Below are 26,144 nucleotides of genomic sequence, written 5' to 3'. Positions count from 1 at the left end.
CATTTTGGATTCTATGCAAATAAAATTAAAAAAACAAAACAAAAACAATGTTTAACAATTTCATTTGCGAAGAAAATAATTTTGTTAATTAAAACAGAAAACTGATGTAATTTATATATACACATATACAACAATATAGAAATATACAGAATTAGAAAAGGCAAAAATAAAAAAAACAAAAACATGTAAAATAAAAAAAAGAACTGCTACCAATAACATCTACATATATGAGGAACCAACAAATAAACAAGAATTTAACGGCTAATAAAGTTTAAAAAACAAAGCAAAAAAAAGCTGTCAAGTTGTTGTTGATTTATTCCATTTTTTATTTAACTTAATTTACTTTATAACAAAGTATGGATTGTAGTAAGGGGTAATCACTGTTGTTGTTGTTTTTATTGTGGCTGTATGAACATCTATAGTTGGTTTTGACAACTTGTCGGGCCGTGTTAACCAGTTCGGTGCACATCTCGCGGCTCATTCTTTTATATAGCCGGCAATTTGTTTTTGCTGTAGCCATTCTCGAAGTCTGAATTTATGTAATTGGCGTAGAAACCGTTTATCTGGTTATAGCTGAATCAATAATTGCGCACCATTCTTCTCTTTCCATCGCAATTCAGCACCAGTTGGAAATCCCAAGTGAAACCAGTTCGCTGTCTACCTGGTCTTTCCAACGTCCACGCTTTTGCACCATAAAGCAGGGAACGATAAGCTACTTGTAGAGTTTGATTTTGGTCTTTCAACGGTGTGGAAACTCAGTTCACAGTAGCACCTGTTGGCAAGAGTGATCCTGCGCTGGATTTCGTGGCTGACATTGTAGGTGTTGTTGATACTGGTTCCTACGTATAAGAAATTATCTACGACTTCAAAGTTATGACTGTCAACAGCGACGTGGGAGCCAAGACGAGAGTGCGCTGACTGTTTGTTTGATGACTGGAGATATTTCGTCTTGTCCTCAGTCACCTCCAGACCCATTCACTTCGTTTTCGTTATCCAGACGGGAAAAAGCAGAACTCACGGCGCGGTTGTTTCCGATGATATCAATATCGTCGGCGTACGCCAGCAGCTGTACACTCTTATAGAAGTCTGAATGTATAGCTTGGTATAAAGCCAGGTGTTGTCAAGGTCTTCTAATGAGTGGCGAAGGAAAACTTTCTATAGCGTACAATAATCGTAGAGTTCTTGTCATAGTGTTGCTGTTGTAAATCACTGTCGTAAAACAATTAATCGGGGTATACGAGAATTTAATTTCATTGCTCCAATATGCTAAATTCTAACTATGTAGGTTGATCAAACTATCAGGTGCTGTCAAGGTCACTTTTGACAAAAGTAAAATGTTAATGCTAAAGGATTTGAAGGAACACAGGTATCTCGTTGGAGTGCCTAGGACACTCCTATTAATTAAGCTCTATGTATGTATATATTATTATTATATGGAGGTTAATTATTTTCAAAAGTGCTTAAATCCCGAATTTCGAAATCAACGAAAATTATTTCGATTTCCTGACTTGTCCATGCAGTAACTTTCAAACTGTCACACAGTTACACTCAAACTGTTTGAAGTATGATAAGCACGTAAGCAACTCTGTGTAAATAGAAACAGCTGTGCGTTTTGACACAACTGATTTGTGTTTATATATATCCGTAGTGAAGTTGTTGATATACAAATTGGTTTTGCATTATTTAAACGTTTAACTTGTAAACTGTGTAAATTTATTTCCACAAAAGAAATCATAAAAATTCAACAACATGGGCCGCGCTGAAGTTGGTACGCCAAAGTACCTTGCCAACAAAATGAAGGCGAAGGGTCTGCAGAAGCTCCGCTGGTACTGCCAAATGTGTGAGAAACAGTGTCGTGATGAAAATGGTTTCAAATGCCACACAATGAGTGAATCACATCAACGGCAATTGTTGCTGTTCGCCGATTCACCGGGAAAATTCTTATTCAGCTTCTCGAAGGAATTTTCTGACGGCTACATGGAGCTGTTGCGACGACGTTTCGGCACGAAGCGCGTCAATGCAAATAAAGTGTATCAGGAGTACATTTCCGTTAAAGATCATATACATATGAACGCAACACGTTGGTTGACGCTGTCAGATTATGTTAAATGGTTAGGACGTTCTGGACAAGTGATAGCAGATGAAACCGAGAAGGGTTGGTATGTGACCTACATTGATCGCAGTCCCGAAGCAATGGAGCGGCAAGCAAAGGCGGAAAAGAAAGAGAAAATGGAGAAGGATGATGAGGAACGTATGATGGAATTTATTGAAAAACAAATCGAAAAGACGAAAAGTAAAGATGGCGCACAAGAGGATGAAACAGAAAAATACACCGAACTGCGGCGAGAAGAAGAGCAACCGCTGAAATTGGATATGAAATTGGAGAAGAAATTTAATCCAGATACAAAATTAGGACCATCCGCATTAGTACTAAAACGACCGAAAATTGAAAATCGTAATGATAATGATTCAGAAGGCGAGGAATCAGATGAAGTGGAAGAGAAAGTGTTCAAAAAACCTAAAATACCTAAGTTGGACAAGCGGAAAGATAGTAGCAAAGAGGGCAGTAAATCGGCATTAGATGAACTAATTAAAGAGGAGGAAGCGAAGAAGGAACGCGCCAATCGCAAGGATTATTGGTTACACAACGGTATTGTGGTCAAATTCGTTAACAAGGCGATGGGTGAAAAATTCTATAAACAAAAAGCTGTGGTACAAGAAGTCATTGACAAATATCGTGCGAAAATCAAATTCTTAGATACGGGTGATAAGCTGAAAGTTGATCAGGTATGTTGGAAATTTTTCAAGTTTATAGTATTTGAAATTATAAATTAATAATAAATTGTTTATTTTTTTTTTTAGGCACATTTGGAAACCGTTATACCCGCGCTAGACAAACCGATATTGGTTGTAAATGGTGCATATCGCGGCTGTGAAGCTATATTAAAACGTTTAGATGAGCGTAATTACTGTGTTAGCATAGAGATATCACGCGGGCCACTCAAAGGACGAATTGTGGATAAAGTACAATATGAAGATATATCAAAAATATATTAAGTGTTAATAATAACAATGATGTTTAATTAAAAAATTAAGTGAAGTAAGCTAAGTGAGCAACTTTCCAACTCACAAAATAGCGATTTGAAATATTTTATACATTTATAACAATAAAAAAAAACTTACAAATTGAAAAGTTTCCTGTAAGCATTTAAAATATTATTATTTTTTAATTTATCTCCGATATAATAATTTAATATATATAATATATTTATAATATTTGTAAAGTCGTCCCGTGTCCATATTGAAGCGTTTGTTGCAAAGTAAATGAAATGTACAATAAATCAAAGACTTTAATTTCTCCATCATCAATTTTTTCTTCATTTTCTTATAATTTACTAATATTGTCTTACATATTAACTACAATTTAACCATAATGAGTATCAAAAAAAAGTACTGAGTACTATACCATATTATATCTAAAAATAATCGCTATCAGGTACTTGTGCTAAAACTTTTGCTTTGATAATCTCTTTATTAAATTTGCCGTTTTCCACCCACGTTTCATATTTCAGGTTGTAATTCACGTATATTGTTGTTGTTAAATTATGTTAAGGATGTTATTCGGCTGTATTAGGCATGCGATTCGGTGGGTGCAATACCAATATGCTCTAATGAACGGCGAAAACGTTTCCAAAAATGTTTACGTTCTTCCGGTTTAACTTCACGTCCCTTTGCGCCTGGCCATTTGATATATGTTTTGACTTCCATGAGATATTGTAGTGTTTTCGGGCGTTTACTGCGTGGTATATCTTCGAGAAATACGATAATTAGATGCTCCTTGCTCACCTCGAAAATGCTGTAAATGTAAATGAAGTAAATAGAGATTTTGTATAGAAGATATTCAAATTTATTTTTAGTTCAAAACTTACCGATGTTGCGCCAAATGCATTTCAAATTGACACCAATGACTCAGTAGAAAGTTTGAGGATACAATTAACATGAGGGCACGCGATCGATCCATGCAAGATATAATGTTCTCAAGTATGGCGACACCGATCTGAAAGGGGAAATAAAATTATTAAAATTTTTTTAAGATTCTTTAGTATTATAATTTTTTATATGTATGTGCTACCGCGTGAAAACATTTGAGTCTGAATAGCTCATATCCTAAATCAAAAACCTCCCTGCCAGAGAATGATTCTAGGAGCGTTGGACTTGTCAAAAACTTTTGACACAGTCAATCACACAACGCTACTAGAAGACATCGAACAATCTTCGCTTTTTCCAGGTCTGAAGAGGTGGACCATGAGTTATCTGAGCGGTCATCAATTTCAGGAACTAAGCCAGCGGTTATACAGGGTTCCTTTTTATACTCTCGCAACAAAAGTTGCTAAGAGAGTATTAAAGTTTTGTTCACATAACGGTTGTTTGTAAGTCATAAAACTAAACGAGTTACATATAGGGTTATATATATGAAAATGATCAGGGTTACGAGACGAGTCAAAATCCGAATGTCTGTCTGTCCGTGCAACGGATAACTTGAGTAAAAATTTAGATATCTTGATGAAACTTGGGGCACATTTTCCTTGGAACCGTGAGAGGGTTGCTTTCGATGGGCAAAATCGGACCACTGCCACGCCCACAAAATGGTGAAAACCGAAAACACGTAAAGTGTCATAGCTAAGCCATAAATAAAGTTATAAAATTTGGAACAAAGGATCGCACTAGGAAGGGGCATATTTGGATGTAATTTTTTCGGGGAAGTGGGCGTGGCCCCGCCCCCAAATCGGTTATTTGTATATATCTCGCAAACCAATAAAGCTATATAAGCCAAACTTTCTGCAGTCGATTCTCTTACGTACCACACCACACACCATGAAATTAGTTGAAATCGGATAATAACCACGCCCACCTCCCATACAAAGGTTAGATTTAAAATTACTAAAAGTGGGTTATCTCACTAACGAAAAACGTCAGAAATACTAAATTTTATAGAAGAAATTGCAGAAGGATGCTGCACTCAGATTTTTTTACAAAATGGAAAATGGGCGTGGCATCGCCCACTTATGGGTCAAAAACCATATCTCAGGAACTACTCGATCGATTCGAATGAAATTCGGTATATAATATTTTCTTAACACCCTGATGACACGTGTGAAAAATGGATAAAATCGGTTTACAACCACGACAACTTCCCATGTAACTCAATTTTGAATACCATCTGAATCCTTCACTTTATAATATATGCATAAGGAACCAATGAAGATAGCGAAATAAAAGCTTACACAAATACTGATCTGTGGCATCACTTGTGAAAATAATGTCGAAATCGGACAATATCTTTTCAAAGCCCCGAATATCGAATATGAGGAATTTAGTGTCCCATGGTAATTTTTAACCGAAAATTTCGGTAAATCTCTCAGGTATCTTAATTTAATTCAGAGAATACTTGAGGGTCATAACTTCCCCTAGCTCTCATATACCTAATGTTATCTTAATAAAAATATATTAATAAATTGCGAGTGTATAAAATGTTTGGTTGCACCCGAACTTAGCCTTTCCTTACTTGTTTCTAATTAACATCTCAAAACTGCCCCAACCACTAGCGTGGTTATTAGTCACCTCTTAGGCTGGTGATTATCCAATAATGACGTCGGACATTGAATGGACGATGACATGTGTTCGAAAGTGAAAAGAAAGAAGCTGAGCCGCTTCCCAGAGTCATCATGAGTATCTTCCTGATATACGACAACGACTACACCGACAGAACTACACCGACGGACTTTGGACACGACTGACTTCCGATAAGCACTGAACGTCATTCACAGAGGAGTTATTAACACCTTCATTGACCTCCTCCCCGGAATGGTCTACTTGGAGTCAAATCACCACCAATTGCAGACACCGAGCTCGAGTTCCCTTGCGAAACTTCGTTCTGGATATTTTAGTAGATTGAATTACTACCTATCCAGACTGAACCTCGTCCCAATATGTGTCCTGCATGCCTAGTTAACCCCTGTCACTTCGATGACAATATCGGACATAATAAAGCTGTCGGCGCCATGATTCCTATGTTTGCTCACTCTGGACAAAAGCCGTGTGCTTTAATCGGCGAACTTCCTCTGAAGACTATCAAATCGACCAGAAGTTTTATGGGGTTCGCAAGATAGGATCTATATTAACTACGTAGATAAAGGGCTTCTAAACTTGAAAAAAGTCACCAGTCCTTCCATGATAGTGAAATTGTACGGATCATATACCGACAGGGGATGTTAAAAATAAATATAGATCGGTACATAACTGCTTCTAGTCCTCATAAATTTGGATTTTTACCTCAATTTTATACCGCATATATTGATACAAATTTCAACCTCCTCCAGCACACACATTAAACTCACCACCTTTCTTCGCACTCACCTGAAAATCACGTTCGTGCAGACATATCGATATGTTGCCAGCTTCTTCCACATTCGGCAGCAATTCCTCCAGCACCCAATCACGATCACTCTGACAGTAACTAATGAAGATGTCATAGACCATTTGCGGATCACTTTCGGCCAACTCATTGAACTTTTTCACTTGATCCTTCGTGGCCATGGACAGCAAAGCGGCCGACTTCAGCGATGAATAGTAATAGTAAATATGCCAACGCTTCAGATACAACAACACGGCGACCAATGTTACGCCCATAAATGTACAAACCGCTGCGACGACAATAATCGTTAACTCATGTATGCTGTCCTCAAGCATGCCATCAAATGACGCCGCCTGGCAACTCAATTGCACGAATTGCATGCGTTGTGTGCCATTGAAGCACCAATAGTGATCGTCCTCATAGTCGATCAGACGGAAACGCGGCGTTGACTCATTCCAAAAATCACTGTATATAGCCGAGTTCAAGGCGGTACATTCATCCGTTGCTTGGAAGGTTAAACGCATGCCGGCGTAAGCTTTTGGCGCGACTTTACGCAAGCGTGGCGGCAAGCCACGCACATAGGATTTATATAGATTTTTGTAATTTTGTTTTAAGCTCTCCGCCGGCGGTTTCTCTAGCATTGCCGATAGTAAATTTTTAATTTCCGTTGCATTACGCCCCTGAATCGCCATATTATCGGCGTTCTCCACTATTATATTAGAAATATCGTCGAAGACATTGCTTTCGCACTCGGCTTTTTTGTTGTTGAGCGCGGCGACATCGACCAAATCGCGTAATAAGCAATCGCAAACGAAATTATTCTCGCCTAAACCGAGAAACTCGAGAGACTTGAAATCCTTCAACATTTCGTAGTTGATAATATTTATGTTGTTGTTGCGTAGATTTAAAACACGCAAGTTCGTGTTGTTAGCGAATGCTTGCCGATACCAATTGCCGATGGTATTGTAACTCAAATCCAGACCTTCCAAATTCTGCAATGAGCCGAAATAGTCGCCATTTAATAAGTTGATGTTATTGCCGGCCAAACCAAGTACACGCAAATTCTTGAGATTTTTCAACCAATTCAGTTCTTTTAGATTGGAATGCTCGAAGAATAAGTATTCCAAAGTCTCCGCAACACTTTCGAATGCATCATCAACGAATGCCGCATAAGGATTACCCGAGAGATCGAGCCCAATCATGCGGGTATTCTTGAATAACGAATTGCCAATCAGTGGAAAGGATGTGTAACACAAGCTCATAAATTCCAGACTGTGTCCAAGCTGTGTGAACGCCATGGCGCTGTTGCGTGTCAGCTTCGTGTGTGACATGTCGAGAAACTTGAGTTTCTTGAGTCTTCTGAAAGTGCCTGACTGTATGTTAACCCCATAGATTAAATTCCAGATAGCATCAAGTGTCGGATGTGGCAGCTTGTAGTCACATTCTAACAAATTGGTGAAGGACAGATCGAGATATTCCAGTTTGGACAGGTAATGGAAGGCGGTTTTTGGTATGGTGATCATTTTGTTGCGCGACAAAAAAAGTTTACGTATGCCGGTGATGTTACGAAATACATCACGTTCGATGTGTTCGATATTACAGTTGCTTATGTCCAACTCTAGTAGCTGTGGCATCTTCGGGAAGGACGCCCAAGCGATGGCATTATCTGTGGGTCAATAGAATTACAATACAAGAATAAAGATCTGGGTAAGTGTTTTTGTAAATTATAACTACTTTAAAGAATTGAATTAAATGTTTGAAAATAAAGATTTGATAAAGAGCGTAATGTTATCTAAATTAGTCAAGAAATCGGCTCCTATCACAGTAACCTACGAAATTTGTATGTGGATACAAGTATTTGTATAATATAGCTTATATGGAGAGATTCGTAAGTCCAGACCAGTGGCGGATCCACGGGGGAGCGGACGTTTTTTGGTGTTAAAACACCCCCCAAACTCAGAGAAAAATATATGTTTGTTGATATGGATTTGGAATGAGGTTATTGATCAAAAAAATCACATCAAATTATAAGCAATTATAAGAAGTTACAAGATTTTTGTTGTTATTCATATAATTCGAACTTTCTCTACATTTGCACAAGCAGTATCGCTGAAGCTCAGTGATTAATTGAGGATTACACGGGATCTCACATTCCATGTTATATTTTCCTTGGTTTTTGAAAGAATTCTTCTAGTATTTCATCAACTGACAGATCAATATCCCTATGAATATTCATTGATGCTAGACCATTAAGCCTATCTTGTGACCTGTCGTATTTCTTAAATAGAGTTTAATTATCTTTAAACTTGAAAAACTTCTTTCCGGTGATGCTATTGAAACAGGCAATAACGCCAATATGCGTAAAATCTTGAAAATATTCCCAAAAGACGTTTTGTTCACTGCTTCTAAAGCTTCGAGAGCATTCCGAAAATGCTTGCCTGAAGTTCGCTGTTTCCACATTTACACCTCCGCAAGAAAGTTTTGTTTTGAACAGTTGATCACCCTTTCATAAAAAGAAAATATTTCTCGAGCTTTTTTAGCGTCAAATTCGTACTTTGGGGAAAAATATACAAAAAAAAAAGTGTCCTATAATAACTGAATTTTCGCGAGGGAACTGCTATATTAAGGGAGGGGTCTAGGTTTCAGCGCAAAAAAACACTTTTTTTGTGATTTTTTATCTCAAATATCGATTAAGCAATTTTATTCAAACCTTCAATACATTATTGAGCATAGTTTTGACTATGTTCTGTAAATTTTTCATGCAAAAATATTAAACCATTAGCCCGTGACAGAGCTTCCCCTAGGACGTCTTGAAAAAAAAAACAATTTGCGGTGTTCACTGTAACTCGGCCGGAAATTATCCGAAAATGAAAAACCATAAAAATTTAGTTAAATTTTAAACAAATCTTCCCCCCAACGTTCTCTGATTATTATTTTTTTTATTTAAAATTTTTTGGCGGCCATCTAAAGTGTGAACCGTTATTTTCAACTAAAATTTCCGCCATTTTCAGGGTGGGAAACACCCTTAATGTTAAAAAAAATTTACTAAACGTAGGGGGGATGTATTTTATGTGAAGAAAATGTGTACCAAGTTTGAAATTAATCGGTTGAGTAGTTTTCAAATGGCAGTGAACACGGACTTCAAAAAAGTAGTTTTGAGAAAAACGCGTTTAAAGCCGTAGCTGTTAGAGTTAGAGCGTTAAAGGCCCCGAGACTAATTAAACAATAACTTCATGAATATTGCTTAGATCGGATTAAAATTTTGGGAAATATTCTTGAAATGTTAAACAATAAGATAAAACAAAAAAAATCGATTTTTCGAAAGTGAAAACCCAGACCCCTCCCTTAAAAATACATTGAGTAATAAAACTTTTCGTAAAACCCCCCCAATAAATTTTTCTGGATCCGCCACTGGTCTAGACTATCATCTATATCCCTGGTTGTAGCCCATTTCGACGGTAGTGGATCAGGAATGATCTCGAATTTATACCCGAATAAGGACCGATCTATTGTGTTTTCGATTTAAAAAAAAAGTCGTTCTTATCTCATCATACATATAGCGTCTAGGTTCGCCCGAAAATTACTCTTCTCCTAAAGCAATCTTTATTAACCAACAACCGTAAGCATTATTTAGTAGCCGTTCTTTTGATCGAATCGGACTGTACTGTACTCATACAAAAAGAGAAGTTTGCACTTAAAATCAGAGTGTACATAAAATTGATACGGGGTCCATTAAAAACAATACCGAAGATTGGGTTAATTTGTATCACGAGTACATTGTAAACATAAGTGTTTACCAATTTTACGCCATGTGCCACTTGCTGTTCTATAAATAATATATTTTAGCGATGTTAATACCCGATGATTAAATTCACATCAATCAATCGGGAATTAACTGTTGTGTTGTACTATCGAAAACGAAGTGAGTCATAGGACTTCGTGAATGAGTACATGAGTATAAGTAAATGGGTTGATATTTTTACCTAAATATATATATTTTGTTTGTTTTTTGAGATATTATCAAATTTAATCGCTAAGTAACATAATATCCACAGATTGTTTGAAAAACAAACTTAAGATCAGTGATTATTAATTTATATCAATAAATATTATATTAAATTTATTTCTTGTATCTATCCAATAGGTTTCGTTGAAGATTTTGCACAATCGAGAGTTTTTATATTACTTATAAACCCTTCTTATCTCAAGTAAAAAATATTAGTACTAAAGAAATTCGATCATGGCTGGTACTTTCTTAAGGCCCTTCAATATTATTTTTGAAATCTCCGAAAATAAATGTTTGTAAAAAAACATGTATGTGGTTGGAAAATTTTATAGTGCTAAAATAAAAAAATTTTACGTCAACATTGTATAATCAAACTCGCCCTTATGTACCCAGAAACATATGTGTTGATATATATTAACAAACTGCTTGATATAAGTGAGTTCTAAAGTAGGAGTTCCCTCATTTTGAGGTGTGTGAATTTATACAAATTTTCAAGGTTCAAAAGCACTTATTTGTTTTTTATTAATTTTCGATAAAATGTCTGAATTAATAATATGCTCGAGAAAAATATCAGTTGACACTGGATAGTGAGAGGAAGTAGTTGAGTTGAGGAAGTGTAAAAAAATATGCAAAAAAAGTCTGTAATTTAAAATATATTTATATATATAAAAAATATATACATAAATAAAAAAAAATAAATAAATTTTAAAATAAAAACAAAAATTAATAATTTAAAATATTAAATAGTAGTAGAAATAAAGGTGAAAAAAAATATATAAATAAATAAAAATAAAATATAATACATGAAAAATCTCTTCAAAATATAAATAAATAATCTAAAGAATAAATTAAAATTATATTATTAGGTCTACAACTTTGCTTCCGCCGTTTAAGGCTTTATTGTATAAAAACGGTTACAAAAATGTTATTCAAAATATTGGCCGTCGCTAGCTACTACTTTTGACCATCTTTCTGGCAGCATGCGTATTTCGTGACGAAAGAACTCCTCATCTTTCGAGTCGATCCAAGTATCAATCCATTTTTCAATGACTTCTTTATAAGAACTGAAGTGCTCGTTAGCTAGACCGTGTGCCATCGATCGCAACAAGTGGTAGTCAGCTGGAGCAACGTCTGGGGAATACGGCGGGTGGGGTAAGATCTCTCGCATCAATTGCGTACGGTATCGATCTCCTGTGATGGTTTCAGTCGAGTAATGCTTCCAATTCAGCATCTTCGAAAATCTTCTCCCTTCCACCACCATGCCGGTCTTCGACTTCATAATCACCATTCTTTAAACGTTGAAACCATTCGCGACATGTTTTTTCACTTAGGACAGCCTCACCATACGTATCCGAAAGTATTGGATGAGCCGCACATAAGTTTGGGATGCAAACAGATCTCTACAAATATTTTGTTGGGTTAATGTTGACACAAATGTCCAAGATCGATATAAAACGATTTAATCGATTTAATCGACCAGTGCTTGACCCTAGAGACATCTATTGGAAAACGGCGGAAGCAAAGTTGAAAAAATATATTTTTTATAATTATGTTTTTTGTTTAAACCCATTTCAGTTGAGCCAACAATAGACCAAAAATATTTAAGAAAATGTGCCACGCAATAATATTAGTTTTCTGCCTAATACTTTCGAACACATATCAGACGCAAACCACTATCCCTCCAACCCAATCCAGTGAGCCTCTCGCTGAAAATGCCTCGGCAAATGCACGCGCTTTCAGTTGGTCAACATTTTCGGATAAAATTTCCGATCTACTTGTGGTGAAGAAGAACATTATCGCCGCATATCCACTGCAACTTGCCTCCACACTAATCGATAAGCTATGTATGTAAGCGTTATGAAAACTTTATAATTTTGAAAAAAAAATAACAATTTTGAAGAACGCTCTTAAAACAACAACCTCTAACATTTTCGACAGGCTCCAACACTCTCTTCATGCATCATGTGCCAGCCAAATTTACACCGGATATCGAAAATATGCATTTCCAATATATCACCAGCTGCAAAAATTATAGCGTACCACTCATGAAAGCGGAACAACTTTGGCATCACATGAGCTTTAATAAGCTGCGGAAAGTTGTCATTCTGGCTACAGGTTGGACTAATACAGTGAATGATTCTTCCACGTTAGCGTTGCTTTCGAAGGCTTTTCTTTGTCGAAAGGATGTGAATTTCATTGTGAGTGAACGAAATTAATAGTATCGGACGACTAGACCCTCGACGTTGGTAGATTTAGCTAGATGGAACTTCATTTGACATAAGCTTACTGATTATTAAGAGCTTTTGTAGAGTATTTTTGAATGCCTCCCGGTTTCAAATATAAAAACATGGAGGAGCTCGAGTAAAGGAAATCTACTATATGAGAAATTTACCATCTGAGCTTTGGACAAGTTGTGACCATAGATCTTATAATTTGTTAGATTTGTCGACGACCATTGGATCATCTGAAAGTCCAATTTCGAAAACTAGCGAAGTGCCTTGGCCTCTTTCAATAATGCTATATTGATTTTACTGGATTCCCTAAGATCGAATTAGATTAAACAATGATCCTGAAGAGGAACCCACTTAATCGAACCCATCTTAATTTCCAGTCTCTGATTTAATAAAGCTATTTTTTTATATTGGAATAATTTCAGATTGTTGATGCCGCATACTATGTGGACACCTTGTATAAATGGGCCGCATTGAATACCGAGGAAATTGGCGAGCATATAGCTAAGGGGCTTACACATTTGATAAAAGTAGTACCGTTAAAAAATATACACTTAGTAGGTGAGTTAAAGATTTAAAAGAAGCTGTTGTTATACATAATGATAACTATTTTACTCTCTAAATTCCCACAAAATTAGGACACAGTCTTGGCGCCCACATTATGGGCAATGCAGGTCGTACTTTCACCAAATTGACTGGTCTCAAAATACCACGCATCACCGGTTTGGATCCGGCTAAGCCATGTTTTTTCAAAAACGATACACTCAATAGTCTAAAAACGGGCGATGCCGAATTCGTCGATATCATACACACAAATATCGGGATATTGGCGAAGAAGAAGCCACTCGGTGATATTGATTTCTATCCCGGTGGCGCTAATTCGCTGCCACCGGGCTGTTTGACTGCATCCTGTGCGCATATACGTTCCGTGGAGTATTTTGCCGAGAGTGTTTATCCGGGAAATGCAGAGAATTTCATTGGTTTGAAGTGTGCGAATTGGAAAGATTTAAAGAAACTAAATTGCACACCCACCATCACCACACCCATGGGTTATGCGGTGGATAAACAACAACGTGGTATTTATTATGTGCAAGTGAAACGCAAATCACCTTACGGTAAATTTGCGAAACCGCATAGAGCACGTTGGGAGAAGGCCAAGTGTAATAAGTGTGAGAAAGTGCAGCAGGGAAAGTAGGTTTAATAACTTGTTATGTATTGTAGTTGTTAGTAGTGAAATGTATGATAGATATTTAATGAAATAAAATAATATTTTTTTTAATGTAAGGGGCCGCATAATGTTAGGAATTAAAAAAAAAGTGAAAAAAAATTAAATAATAGTACTGTTTTAAAAAATTATATTTGCTGATCAAATTAAATCCAGACATTAAACCTTGACCTTGACATAAATACACAACGAGACACCCACTGCAAATTAATATATAAATTATTGCGTATCATTATTTAATCAGGTGTTCGCGCTTAATATACAGCCTTTGAGCATATGGAAATAAGCAAGTATGTTTTTGCTATTCACTTGATTTTGCTGTATTTATATTTATGTGAATATAAGGGAGTATCTTACGTATTGAATTATATATCTCTGTTTTCAAATTTTTGCACTTCAATTTTCGAAATTTTGATATTTTACTTCGAGAACTCTAGTTTGTATGTATGTGATTGGCGTTGAACCGTTTAGCCGGTTATAGCCGAATCGATGAGAGCGCGCCACTCCTCTCTTTCCTTCGCAGTTCGGCGCCAGTTCGAGATTCCAAGTGTAACCAGGTCGCTCTCCACCTGGTCCCTCTAACGGAGCGGAGGCCTTCCCCTTCCTCGGCTTCCTCCGGCGTGTACTGCATCGAACATTTTCAGAGCTGGAGTGTTTTCGTTCATTCCGATAACATGACCTAGCCAGCGTAGCCGTTGTCTTTTTATTCGCTGAACTATGTCAATGTCGTCGTATAACTCATACAGCTCATCGTTCCATCGTCTGCGGTATTCGCCGTTGCCAATGTTCTTAAGACCATAAATCCTGCGCAAAATTTTCCTCTCGAAAACTCTTAGTGTCGTCTCATCTGATGTTGACATCGTCTAAGCTTCTGCACCATAAAGCAGGACGGGATTCTGATTTTGGTTCACCGAGAGAGGACTTTACTTTTCAATTGCCTACTCAGTCCAAAGTAGCACCTGTTGGCAAGAGTGATTCTGCGTTGGATTTCCAGGCTGACATTGTTATTGCTGTTAATGCTGGTTCCCAGGTAGACGAAATTATCTAGGACTTCAAAGTTATGACTGTCAACAGTGACGTGGGAGCCAAGACGCGAGTGCGCCGACTGTTTGCTTGATGACAGGAGCTATTTCGTCTTGTCCTCATTTACCTCCAGACCCATTCGCTTCGTCTCCTTACCCATACGGGAAAATGCAGAACTAACGGCGCGGTAGTTGCTTCCGATGATATCAATATCATCGACGTACGCCATCAGCTGTACACTCATATAGAAGATTGTACCTTCTCTATTTAGCTCTGCAGCTCGTATAAAATTTTCCAGCATCAAGTTAAAGAAGTCACACGAAGTCAAGTCGACAAATAGATGGTGGGTGTCGATCGTCTTTTCACGGGTCTTCTCCAAGATTTGGCGCATGGTGAATATCTGGTCAGTTGTGGATTTTCCAGGTCTAAAGCCACACTGATAAGGTCCAATCAGTTTGTTGACGGTGGGCTTTAGTCTTTCACACAGTACGCTTGATAGAACCTTATATCTGATATTTAGGAGGCTTATCCCACGGTAATTGGCACATATTGTGGGATCTCCCTTTTTATGGATTGGGCAGAGCACACTGAGATTCCAATCGTCAGGTATGCTTTCTTCCGACCATATTTTGCAAAGAAGCTGATGCATGCACCTTATCAGTTCTTCGCAGCCGTATTTGAATAGCTCGGCCGGTAATCTATCGGCCCCCGCTGCTTTGTTGTTCTTCAGGCGGTGATTGCTATTCCAATTTCTTCATGGTCGGGTAATGGAGCATCTGTTCCATCGTCATCGATTGGGGAATCGGGTTCGCCATCTCCTGGTGTTGTACTTTCACTGCCATTCAGCAGGTCGGAGGAGTGTTCCCTCCATAATCCCAGTATGCCCTGGACATCGGTTACCAGATTACCACCTTGGTCTCTACATGAGGATGCTCCGGTCTTGAAACCTTCGTTAAGTCGCTTCACTTTTTCATAAAATTTTCGAGCATTACCTCTAAACCTTTTAGAATCGGTGAGTTTGAAGTTTATATCCAAACACAGGACAAAATATATTGCTTTCTCTCTTCGTAGAACTCGACAATTTGAATTTTCTCTTGGGGATCAGAGAAGTTCAAATGCTGATTCATATGTTGTGTTATGAGTAGATTTAAGTCTGATTTTGATTACCTAAACCTCACTATTGCGGAAATGGACCATGATGAGTTCAATACGATATGCTCTCAGCTCAATAAACTTGTCTAAGAGCCTCATGATTTCGTGTTAATAGTTATCAATTTGCATATTGAACCACGACCTTTACGAACCCAAGAGTTTTTAAGTAGGTCTCTACTATAAGTATAAAATTATTGGTTAGTTGGTTGGTTGAAAAGGGCAACAAAGAGAGCCTGACCACAAGCGCGCGCACTTTGGCCATCATTAGGCACATTGTGCGCCCCGAGAGTACCCTGATAAGCATCACCTAAACAACTCGGTCGATTTGACGAAGCTTCTAAGTTTTTTCCATCCCAGCTGCCCAAATTATTTTAGGTTTGCGTATTGGGCGCCATGTAAGGTGTCCCTTCTTAACCGCAAGAAGGCTAGGCATTCACAAATATAATGCTCTAGTCTCTCGTCATCCTCCGCGCAGGCCCTGCATTCTGCCGATTCTACTATCAAGTCTCTGCAGGTGTCCTTTTAGAGGTAAGTGCCTCCACGTGATAACCCCTGTGATACAGTTTAGTTCTCTTTTACTCAAAATAAGAAGTTTTTTGGTCTGTCCACTGAGAACATTACCCCATAGAAGTGTAAAACTATTAGTTTTCAAAATAAATAACAAAATCAGTCCAAAATAACCTCACTTAATTCTTAATCATTTCACGTCTTCAAATAAACAAAATCACTTACCCTCCTTATCATGTAGCTTCGTTTCGATTCCCTTAACGAAATCACGATAAGTAAACGATGGAACTCCAGCTAACACTTCGGCACTTGCGTACGTTCCACTACCGTTTACAGCGCCTACGGTACCATTTTGTTTTTGAAGTGCTTCAGCTGGAGATAAATAAATTTAAAAGAATTAAAGTGTTTTTCTGTTGACAGTCGCCATTTTGTTGGTATGATTTTTTTTTCAATTTTTAATATAATTTCTCTTACTCACCATCGCTTTGATTCGACTGTGCGCAAGATTTAAAAGAATTGCCTTTCAATGTGAGAAACTGTAGTGTGTTGTTGATTGTCGATAACGTGCGAAATGGTATTTTTGTAAGATTATTATGCGACGCCGAGAAGACAATAATATTTCGCCCCACACGCAATTGTTTTTCCAAAGTTTTTTTGTAGAGTTTATCATCGTCGGTGAGATTGTGATACGAGAAGTCCATACAACTGTAGCTCACTGCAAAAGGTTCACTTTCTATAATTAGGTGAGGAATTGAAATCAGATTTAATAACATGAATTTAAATGAAATTTAAATGTTTTTGAATATAAATATAATAGTTTATTGATAATTAAAGAAAATCATTGGGTATAATTTAAATTATGGTTACTGCATGATCTACGACGACTCTGAGCGGCTTCTGGAGAGTAGAAGCTCATTTGTCTAAATTTCCTCAGATTTTTTTATTTTTTTTTAATTTTTCCTCCTCCTTTTATTTTCTTTAAATATATTTTTTTCTATTTTATATATTCTAAACAAAGGTTTTCTGATAAGTCCCCCTTGGGTACATTCTGTCAAAACAGTAGAGAAATATATTTAATCATAACACGTTCCATCATACTTATAAGCCTAATATTCTGTGTTCCACGTTTATTCGCTTTGTGCAAAATCAAAGATTTGTATACGATCACGAACGACTTCGGGCGAGTCTGCCGAACGAATACCTTTACCTTCATCTGTGGTTAGTTGTGAATACTGCTCGTGTTTTTAGATACACATGCCATGATCATGGAAAATAAAAAGTACCGTTTGGTTTAAGATAATACAAGTGCCAAAAATCACGTTTTTACTATCAGATCAGCCATTATCATATCAATCTCCATGAGTAAACTTCTCATTAATTGAAAAGTTAAGAATTTCAACAAAACGAGGCAGTAAAGTTACATATATTATTGTGTGGATATATAAAAATAATTAAATAAATTAAAAAAATATTTTTATAATATTTATGGTCGTGTCTAATACATCGGAAACCCAGATTTTTCTTCAGAATATCAGAGTAAGTTATCCATATAAAATATGAAATAAAGCCTAGTGTCTTTTCACTCTTAAGAGTATACTAAAATTGAACTAATTATTTAAAAAGTGTATTTGTATCTTAAGTGATTCACTTTCGGTTTTTTGTGTGCTAACTTATGAGAATAAAAAGTCGCACGGATAAATGATAAAAATATTACTCATACGACATGTCGATCTTCTGTTAGTACCCCACTTTAGGGCTCCTAAAATTATTCGAATAACCCGAAAACCGATTATTTGAATATCCAGTTTGTAACCGTTCGTATGAATATTAACCGATTAATAACATTGCGACTATTCGAATAGTCGTCTTACTACGTCTTACTACGACTATTCGAATAGTTGTTCTGCTGCGAGTGTTTGTATAAATGCGAATTGTTTGATATCCAAGCAGCCTTTGATTGTTGTTTGTTTTTATTTCGTGAGTTTCTCTTTTTTCAATAAAAATATAAATTTAATTAACTTTCACTATTCGATACAGCAAACCGAATATTATTATTCGAATAATGCGCTATCCGGTTAATTCGGTTAGTCTATTAGTCGAATATCATACCCCACTTTACATTCTTTATATATCATGTTCTTTTATAGGTATATAATTTCAAGTATAATGGATGGAAATAGGCAAAATGGCTATTTTTGGAGTGTGAACAATCCTGAATCTTTTCCGAGAAACCAAATGTCATAAAATATAGTGCAACTTCCCTAATTCGAATGTTCATTATCCACAAAAAAACTTCGAGTTAGAGAGACTTCCGAGTTACGGAAGACAATTTGTATGAAATTTTACCTCTATTGCCAATTCAAGATTTCGAGTTATGGAAGTTCAACTGTATTGACTTTTTTAATATATTTGAAATATATTGTGTAGTATGTCTCTAAAAACAACCTCTACTTCTAATTTTGAAAATACATAGGCATTAACCTTGAACTAAAATTGTGTGTTAATGTGTTTATGAATCATCTGTCTAATTTACCCAATACATATTCGTCACCGAAAAGTGGAAGATAAGCCTTGAAATTATGTTTTGTTTTCTGAGTATTTGTGAAAGTGAAACTATTCGACAAATAGTTGAAGTACTTGAAAAAATTAAATTATCCACAATATAAAATTTTCAGTATTTAACAGACTTATTTTAAGTATCCAGGTGCGGTATCATGAAAGCGGCTCTGTAGATATCTATTATATGTATGCTCTAGACTTAAAGGTCTAAGTTCATAGGTCTAAGTTATAGTTTTATGTTATTAGGCGTAACTTTATTTACTATCAAGATCACGAACCCACGAAGAAGACCGGTGTTTTCTGAGAACACATATTCCTAGATAGCAGAAGAGAAGAGAAGAGATCGCTTGCAATTTTTTTTTACAATTGCAACTGATTGCGAATTCTAGTAGCATTAAGAATATTTATAAAGACTTCATGAATTGCATTTCGCTCAATCAACGAACAAAACACAAACGGTTATAAACGACTGGAGCTTATCAGAAATATATAGTACATGATGGCGGTTTCATACAAGATATACTTACATATATATTAGAAATATAATATTCAAAAGAAATATGGGACAAAAGACTTCTGAGCCAATGAAATCGTCTTTAGAAACGGCAAACCCGTGAAAACTGGTTTAAATCTAACGGTATTATTTATGACGTTGTCAGAGTATTATAGTTATTTATGGAAGTTTTGTTAAATTTTAAAAATTTCAGCGATTTTGTTTTGATTTTGATTACACTGTATTATGAGGCATATATAATCTTATCAGATTGAATATTTTCTAAACAAGAACTGGTATTTTCGTAAAAGTACTTAAGTTTCGCATATCGGCAAATCAATCAATATTTTAAACGATCAAAATCTGGTCGCGGACAAGCTGATAATGATTGATCAAAGGTAAGGTGTACGAGTACATTTATGTTTTGCAAATGTTTCTAGTTTTGTGTAGACAGTACTGCTGAGAGTAGTATAAGAAATAAGGAAAAATATGTGTTTACAACAGAGGTTTAGAGATTTTCGAAGAAAATATTTTATACCACAATCACTTTAAACACCACAAAATGCTCTGTTAACTCTGAGATTTGAGTTAATAGAATGCGTTTGTAGGTTCGAAACATGTTTTTCAAATGTAATTTCAAATTTTAAAACATAAATATTCTAACGAGATAAGTTCTTTACTCACTTTTATTTTGAAACGGTTCCAAGTTGAGTGAACCATTCGTGAAGCTCCACCATTGAATTAAATCCTTAACGCCGTCCATAATACAAGTGTTATTCAAATCAGTTTTATACTGTTTTAGAAAAGCGTCTATATCATGTGCAGTCACAATATCATCCCAACCGCTAAACAGACCATGTGTCAAAGTGGGTTCTGGCGATTCATCAAAGTCTGTTTCAGTTGTGGGTATCTCAGTGGTTTGGTTTTCGAAAACAGTTGAGGTGCTTGCATTGAAATCTTGATCTGTTGTAACACTACTGGGAACCGTTACTTGCTGATCTTCGTACGATTTTGTGGTTGTCGCGTTATTGTACTCATTTCCCACGTCGTATTGGTAATAATCTTTTGACCTCGGCGTTAAAGGCTGCAGTGTATTATTCGTTGTTGTTCTCTGTTGCTCCTGCTGCTCATCGTTGGAAACAAATTGCCATGACAGCCCCTCAGCTATTTTGTTGTTCTCAATATTACTTATCTGATTACCGTTACTGATTTCATGCTTGTAACTGTCGTTCACGTTATTATCTTCGTTGAGAATATTGCGCCCACTGCCACACCTGTTACTGCTACCATATTCGCCATATTCACTATCGCATAACTGTTTTGTCTGTTGGTCTGATAGTGTAGCGTTTTTGTTGTTGTTTTCGTTGTTTTTACTAATATTGTTGCTACTGTTTGTGGCGTGCGGCAGCAGCTTATCACTTATATGCCAATCATATGTTGTATTTGTTATTGTTGTTGTAGATAATGTTGTTTCATCAATTAACTCATTACTGTTGTTGTTGTTGTTGTTATAAACATCATTAATATTGCCATTAAATGGCATATAATTGTTTTTGCTTAAGTTGTTGTCATTGTTGTTGTCGCTGCCACTGCCACTGCCACTGTTGCTGCTGCTGCCGCCGTTATCAGTGATAACCGTTTTATAGCGATAGATTATTGTTGCCGCGTTTAGGCCGTGTAATTTCAAGTGGATTATAAGTATTACAAGCGCCAATTTTAGTGCGAAACTCATTTTTTTGCGCTTGATAAAGTTCAATTACCCGCCACCCTCCACAACACGGTTGCTTTGTATTTCTGTATTTTGGTGAGCTGATGGCGAATCTATGTAGATTGTGTTATGCTTATAATGTACGCACTCAAATTTTATTTTTATAATTTTTTTTAATTATTTGTGTTATTGCTATTGTTGTGTTTATTGATTCACTAATTATTTATTATTTCAATAAATTTTTGAACGATAACTGATTTTACTTTCAATAGTTTTACGAACTTTTGTGTCGTGGTTTTTGAGTTTTTATAAGATATATGTAGTCTTATAAGATTTTCTCACTTTAGCTACTCTGTTTGGCATTGTTTGTGCTGTGTGGGGAGTAGGGAAAAAAAATTAAAAAAATATATATTTTTATTCTTCACTTAACTTTTTAACACTTTTTTTATTTTCAAGAAACATTTTCACTTGAAACGACACTACATTTGCTTGTTTAAAATTTCCAGATACGTCTGAGATTTAGATATTCGAAAAATAACAGTTAAATTTATTTATTTATATATTATTTTTTCTAACAATTTTTCACATTCATTAATTTTCATATACAGTGGAACTTCTCTAACTCGAATCACCACAATCCTCAAAAAAACTTCGAGTTAGAGAGACTTCGAGTTATAGAATTTTCATTAAAACATACATTTTTCCAAAAGCTGGAAAATATAGAGTTATACACAGTTTTATTTATTTACTTCGCTTAAAACATGTATTCTGTAATTTTGTTTGTTGCAGTTTGCTATTATTGGCTCTTGACGTCTATATCCCATGCCTTTGTTAGATGATTTATGCAATCCATATGTGTAATATATTTTTTGTTTGCCTCCGATCAATATAGAGGGACTCTTTTAAAATTCTACCTCGATAGTAAAATTTTAAATTTTGTATTATGTCATGTCCAAAAGTTCGATTTATGGAAGGAAATTTGTATGAAAGATTCACTCTATTGCCTCTTCAAGAGTTCGAGTTCTGTAGATCTTCGAGTTATAGAAGTTCGAGTTATGGAAGTTCCACTGTATTTTTTTGTTAAATACTATAATTGTTTTATGCGCACATCCTCCGAGTAAGAAATGTCGATCTTTATTATATTTAAACAGAAGAGCCTAAAGAATCACTAAAGTACTAATAAGTACGCTTTTGAAGCTCGTAGACAGTGTTCTGAGAGTAAGAAAAAGGAAGCTAATTTATCTATTTTATTGTTTATTAAACAAATATTTAGATGGAATGACCTTCAATCCTACGCTAATCTTCGAATTCAGCTATTTCAAGATGGTCTCCACGGACGTTGGTGATTCTAAAACTTCCTGCTATAAGAAATCAAATAAAAAAGGCGATCTTAAGCCTACTTAACACTTGCTACTAAATATTTCGGACTTAAAAAGAGATACAATTTTTTATCGAAAACATTAACAGTCAATTTATTATGAAAGAATGACAATAAAAAAAGAAAAATCGTATGTAGTTTTCGTCGAAAAAAGACCTTTTTTCATGAATTTTTTTAGAAAAAATTATTGCTGTATGTTTATTTTACTTATTATTATATGAAAGTACAACATTTGAAGGATACTTAAAAAAAGTTGTATCGAAAAATAGCGAGGAATAACGGATTTATCGTCGATCTCTGCAGGCACATCGAAAAGAAGTTTTTGAGCGGTGACCAGCCTACAGCATCACTGGATCATCCGAAACCAAAAAATCAAAATGCTTTCTTTAGTTTATTAGTTTATCTTTCAATTGACATCGAGTTTTTTTTAATTTTTCAATTTTTCAATTTTTGGTACTATTTTCAAGCCATAATGACGATTTTAGACGAAAAAATCGACCTATTTGTTATTGTAAAATTGTTAATAATTAAAAACCTCGACGTCATTCGAGAGCTATATATATGTAGAATATTTGTTCAAAATTTCAAAACGATCGATGCAGTAGTTTTTCCTGTAGGCTGGTCACCGACTTTAAAAATGATATATTTGGGAAAATCGATTCAAAGTTTTGTACACTCAGCGCAGGTAGCTGGAAGGCGCGCAAACCTAAGTTAGTGGTACCGTTATTCATCCTGCTGTAACTTCGTTAGTTTTTCTCCGAATGACCTAAAACTTTAACACAATATTCTTGAGATGTTGATGGTTCAGAAAAAAAAATGAAAAAAAAGTTGTCAAGTTGTCGAATATTAATTTTTTTCTTAGGGATGCTACAAATACCACAACACAAATCGGAAGTTAAAATTAGTCATTTCATATAAACAGTGTTCTGTGGACATAATTATTTGACTCAACTAATCGCAGTTCTTCGAAAATCTGCTAATCAGTACCTTATCTATTTTTTTTATTTATGTATTTTTTTTTAGTTTTTATAAAATATTTATCTGTTTTGGACTCATAAATTGCAAGGATTCTATAAACATTTTTGAATCCTCATTATATGATACTCATGGTGATAATTCAGTTTTGAATGATTTTACCAAAAACTAGTAAAACTTTGGAGGTGACATCGCAAAAAAAATATATATTGATATGATATTTTATTATTTATTTATAAAATATATTTTAAAACATTTAATCACAGACGATAACTCTTAATCGATAAAGCACATAAGAGTATTTATACTTTCACTTCAAAACCGCACACTTTTTTGTACTGTATGGCATTCTTAACAAACGTAATCGCCTGCACGCGTTGAAATTTTGTATTTATTTATTTTCATAAAAAATTGTATACCGTATTTTTGTCATGTTTTTTGTTGTTGTCAATCAAACATTTATATATATATAAATCTTTATATATACCGTTTAAGAGTTTTTCACACCCGTACACTCTAGCTGAAACGTCCGTCTCGAATCAAAGGTGTCGAAGCACTAAACCAAAAACCGCACCAAATTTGTTAGATTTCTGCAAATGGTCAATGGCCAAGGTGCTAGGGCCGTAGTTTGGCTGATTTGTTGCCAATTTATCGGTGTATCAGTAGCGCAAAGCGCAAAGCGCTTATCAATTTCGGCAATTATTACCGCTATTTTTTCTAGTTTTTTTTTAATTTTGTTTTTGTAATGTATTTCTAGTTTCATATCAGCTCGGTATGCGGCACTACACTATCAACTGTTATTACATTTGGCTATCAGTCGTTTCGTTGTACGTTGAACTATTCTTGTGCATACCCATGTCCGTCCGTACGACCAATTTCGGCTGTAGCAGCTGAACCTGATTACATTGCCGCTGCTCTACCACCTGATCTATAAATCTTTTTTACAGACGTGCGCATATATTTTTATTGCTTTGGTAAGCACGCCAATTGCGGCTCAAAGCAACACCTAAACAAGCGTTCGGTTATTATCGTGTGTACTCGTGCAATCGATTCGTCACTTTTTGAATTTCCACATGATTCCTGAATGAAAATGTCCAAATGGTTATGCTTTCGTTCTGGATTTGGTTTGTGTATGTAAAATATCAAATTTGCTTTGCTCCAAAGCTTTCTTTACCGTTATCTACATTATTGCTGGGCATGTCTGCATATCGTTATCAGCACTTGTTTTGCTTTATTTTTGAAACAACAACGAAATTGCGCACAGGTGTTTCAAGATATTGAAAATAAAAAAAATTAAATTATAAAAAATTTGAAATAAAAATCAGTAGCGAAAATCAGGTTTTTTGTTATCTATATATTTATTTATATATTTTTTTTGTTCTTCATATAAAAATTGTTATTTTCTGTCTTTTAATATCTGTAGACGACTAAAATTTATAATATTTTAATTTCTCTTTGACATCTAGAAATATATTCAAATATATATGTAGCATGTGCAAATAAATTGTTTGAAAATTAACCCAGTAGGAAATCAGGCGATCGCTGAACAAAGGTTCCAATAATCAAGAGTTACTATAGCTCATGTATTACTTACTTTCTGCTTCTCATATCTCTTGTAGGAATCTGCAATAATTAAATAGATCAGAATTAGAAGTTGAGAATTCCCAAAAGTCTTAACCCTAATCCCAGCAAAGACAAACAGAGACAGACTTACTCAATATAAAATCGGCAATATCCCAGAAAACTAATCAAAGCTCTCATTGCTTATATTTTGATTACGTTTGTCGTCCTTACTTCATAACCCCTTTGAAATTTATTGAGGTCTTCTATTGAACAAGGATAAGACGTACAATATTCCATGACGATGTATCGGATGTGGACCAGGGGTACCCGAGCCTGGCGCCACTATACAACAACACCAATATTAATTGGAATTTTTGCTTGGAATGAAAATTTAACTTGTTCGAAAAAAATTCAGTAGTGTTACATACAGACTATAATCCCATCCCGATGCAATGCACTTATGCCAACGGATTTTCCAATCTTAGAAACACTGGTTGTAGTCACTTTTTGGGATGGCCTTCAGTTCCGTCTTCGCTGCGGCTTGAATCTCCTCTATCGTATAAAAACGGTGTCCCCGGAGCGGTCTTTTGAGCTTGGTGAACAGCCAGAAGTCGTTCGGCGCCAGATCAGGTGAATACGGTGGTTGCGGAACGATATGGGTTGAGTGTTTGGCGATCATGATCGCGAATTACGAATGAATTTTCGGTACCAGTCGAGATTTGACACGCTTGAGGCCCAAAACATCCTTCAAAATGGTATTGGCTGAGCCTTTCGATATGCCAACTTCATTAGAAAGGTCTCTAATTGTTAATCGACGATTTTTCAACACCAAATCTTTGATTTGTTGAACGTGAGCTTCGTCGTTTGATGTTGATGATCGCCCTGGACGCTCTTCGTCTTCGACACGGC

At 35.7% G+C, this 26,144-nt stretch overlaps 3 protein-coding genes across 9 annotated transcripts in view; 2 read left to right on the top strand and 1 right to left on the bottom strand.

Annotated features, from left to right (window-relative positions):
• Window positions 1-1,605: 1,605 nt before the first annotated feature.
• Window positions 1,606-3,193, top strand: LOC105209619 (DNA/RNA-binding protein KIN17). The gene is made up of 2 exons (XM_011180125.3): window positions 1,606-2,787; window positions 2,863-3,193. The coding sequence occupies exons 1-2, from the start codon at window positions 1,750-1,752 to the stop codon at window positions 3,055-3,057; spliced, it is 1,233 nt and encodes a 410-aa protein (XP_011178427.2). The 5' UTR covers window positions 1,606-1,749; the 3' UTR covers window positions 3,058-3,193.
• A 75-nt stretch (window positions 3,194-3,268) lies between these two features.
• Tlr13_1 (toll-like receptor 3) overlaps window positions 3,269-26,144 on the bottom strand; it is a 38,288-nt gene continuing 15,412 nt past the window's right edge. Inside the window, exons 1-7 of one of the 6 annotated variants that reach the window (XM_029046390.2) lie at window positions 24,160-24,866; window positions 20,296-21,690; window positions 17,038-17,274; window positions 16,785-16,931; window positions 6,418-8,081; window positions 3,930-4,057; window positions 3,269-3,856 (exon numbers count right to left, since the gene is read on the bottom strand). In XM_029046390.2, the coding sequence (XP_028902223.2) occupies window positions 3,631-3,856; window positions 3,930-4,057; window positions 6,418-8,081; window positions 16,785-16,931; window positions 17,038-17,274; window positions 20,296-21,343 (3,450 nt within the window). In that variant the 5' untranslated portion in view covers window positions 21,344-21,690; window positions 24,160-24,866 and the 3' untranslated portion in view covers window positions 3,269-3,630. The other 5 variants (XM_029046376.2, XM_011180159.3, XM_054230026.1 and 2 more) reach the window with 5 other exon arrangements.
• LOC105209631 (phospholipase A1) lies at window positions 10,790-13,910 on the top strand. Of its 2 annotated transcripts, none has more exons than XM_011180147.3 (5): window positions 10,790-11,058; window positions 11,997-12,265; window positions 12,360-12,619; window positions 13,078-13,213; window positions 13,291-13,909. In XM_011180147.3, the coding sequence occupies exons 2-5, from the start codon at window positions 12,031-12,033 to the stop codon at window positions 13,845-13,847; spliced, it is 1,188 nt and encodes a 395-aa protein (XP_011178449.2). In that variant the 5' UTR covers window positions 10,790-11,058; window positions 11,997-12,030; the 3' UTR covers window positions 13,848-13,909. The 2 variants fall into 2 exon arrangements, with proteins under 2 accessions (XP_011178449.2, XP_054086011.1); XM_054230036.1 differs by having other exon boundaries at window positions 11,051-11,182; window positions 13,291-13,910.

The sequence above is a fragment of the Zeugodacus cucurbitae genome, chromosome 4 (assembly GCF_028554725.1).
Source record: "Zeugodacus cucurbitae isolate PBARC_wt_2022May chromosome 4, idZeuCucr1.2, whole genome shotgun sequence".
NCBI classification, from domain to species: domain Eukaryota; kingdom Metazoa; phylum Arthropoda; class Insecta; order Diptera; family Tephritidae; genus Zeugodacus; species Zeugodacus cucurbitae.
Note: the sequence above shows the minus strand (reverse complement) of the source record. Positions and strands in the feature narration are given on the sequence as shown.

What these genes read in the sequence shown, in the direction of transcription:
- LOC105209619 (XM_011180125.3), top strand. Translation starts at nt 1,750, where the DNA reads ATGGGCCGCGCTGAAGTTGGTACGCCAAAGTACCTTGCCAACAAAATG. An exon ending in ATAAGCTGAAAGTTGATCAG is followed by an intron (nt 2,788 to 2,862) that starts GTATGTTGGAAA and finishes TTTTTTTTTTAG; the next exon opens with GCACATTTGGAAACCGTTAT.
- LOC105209631 (XM_054230036.1), top strand. Translation starts at nt 12,031, where the DNA reads ATGTGCCACGCAATAATATTAGTTTTCTGCCTAATACTTTCGAACACA. An exon ending in CACACTAATCGATAAGCTAT is followed by an intron (nt 12,266 to 12,359) that starts GTATGTAAGCGT and finishes CATTTTCGACAG; the next exon opens with GCTCCAACACTCTCTTCATG. An exon ending in AAAAAATATACACTTAGTAG is followed by an intron (nt 13,214 to 13,290) that starts GTGAGTTAAAGA and finishes CCACAAAATTAG; the next exon opens with GACACAGTCTTGGCGCCCAC.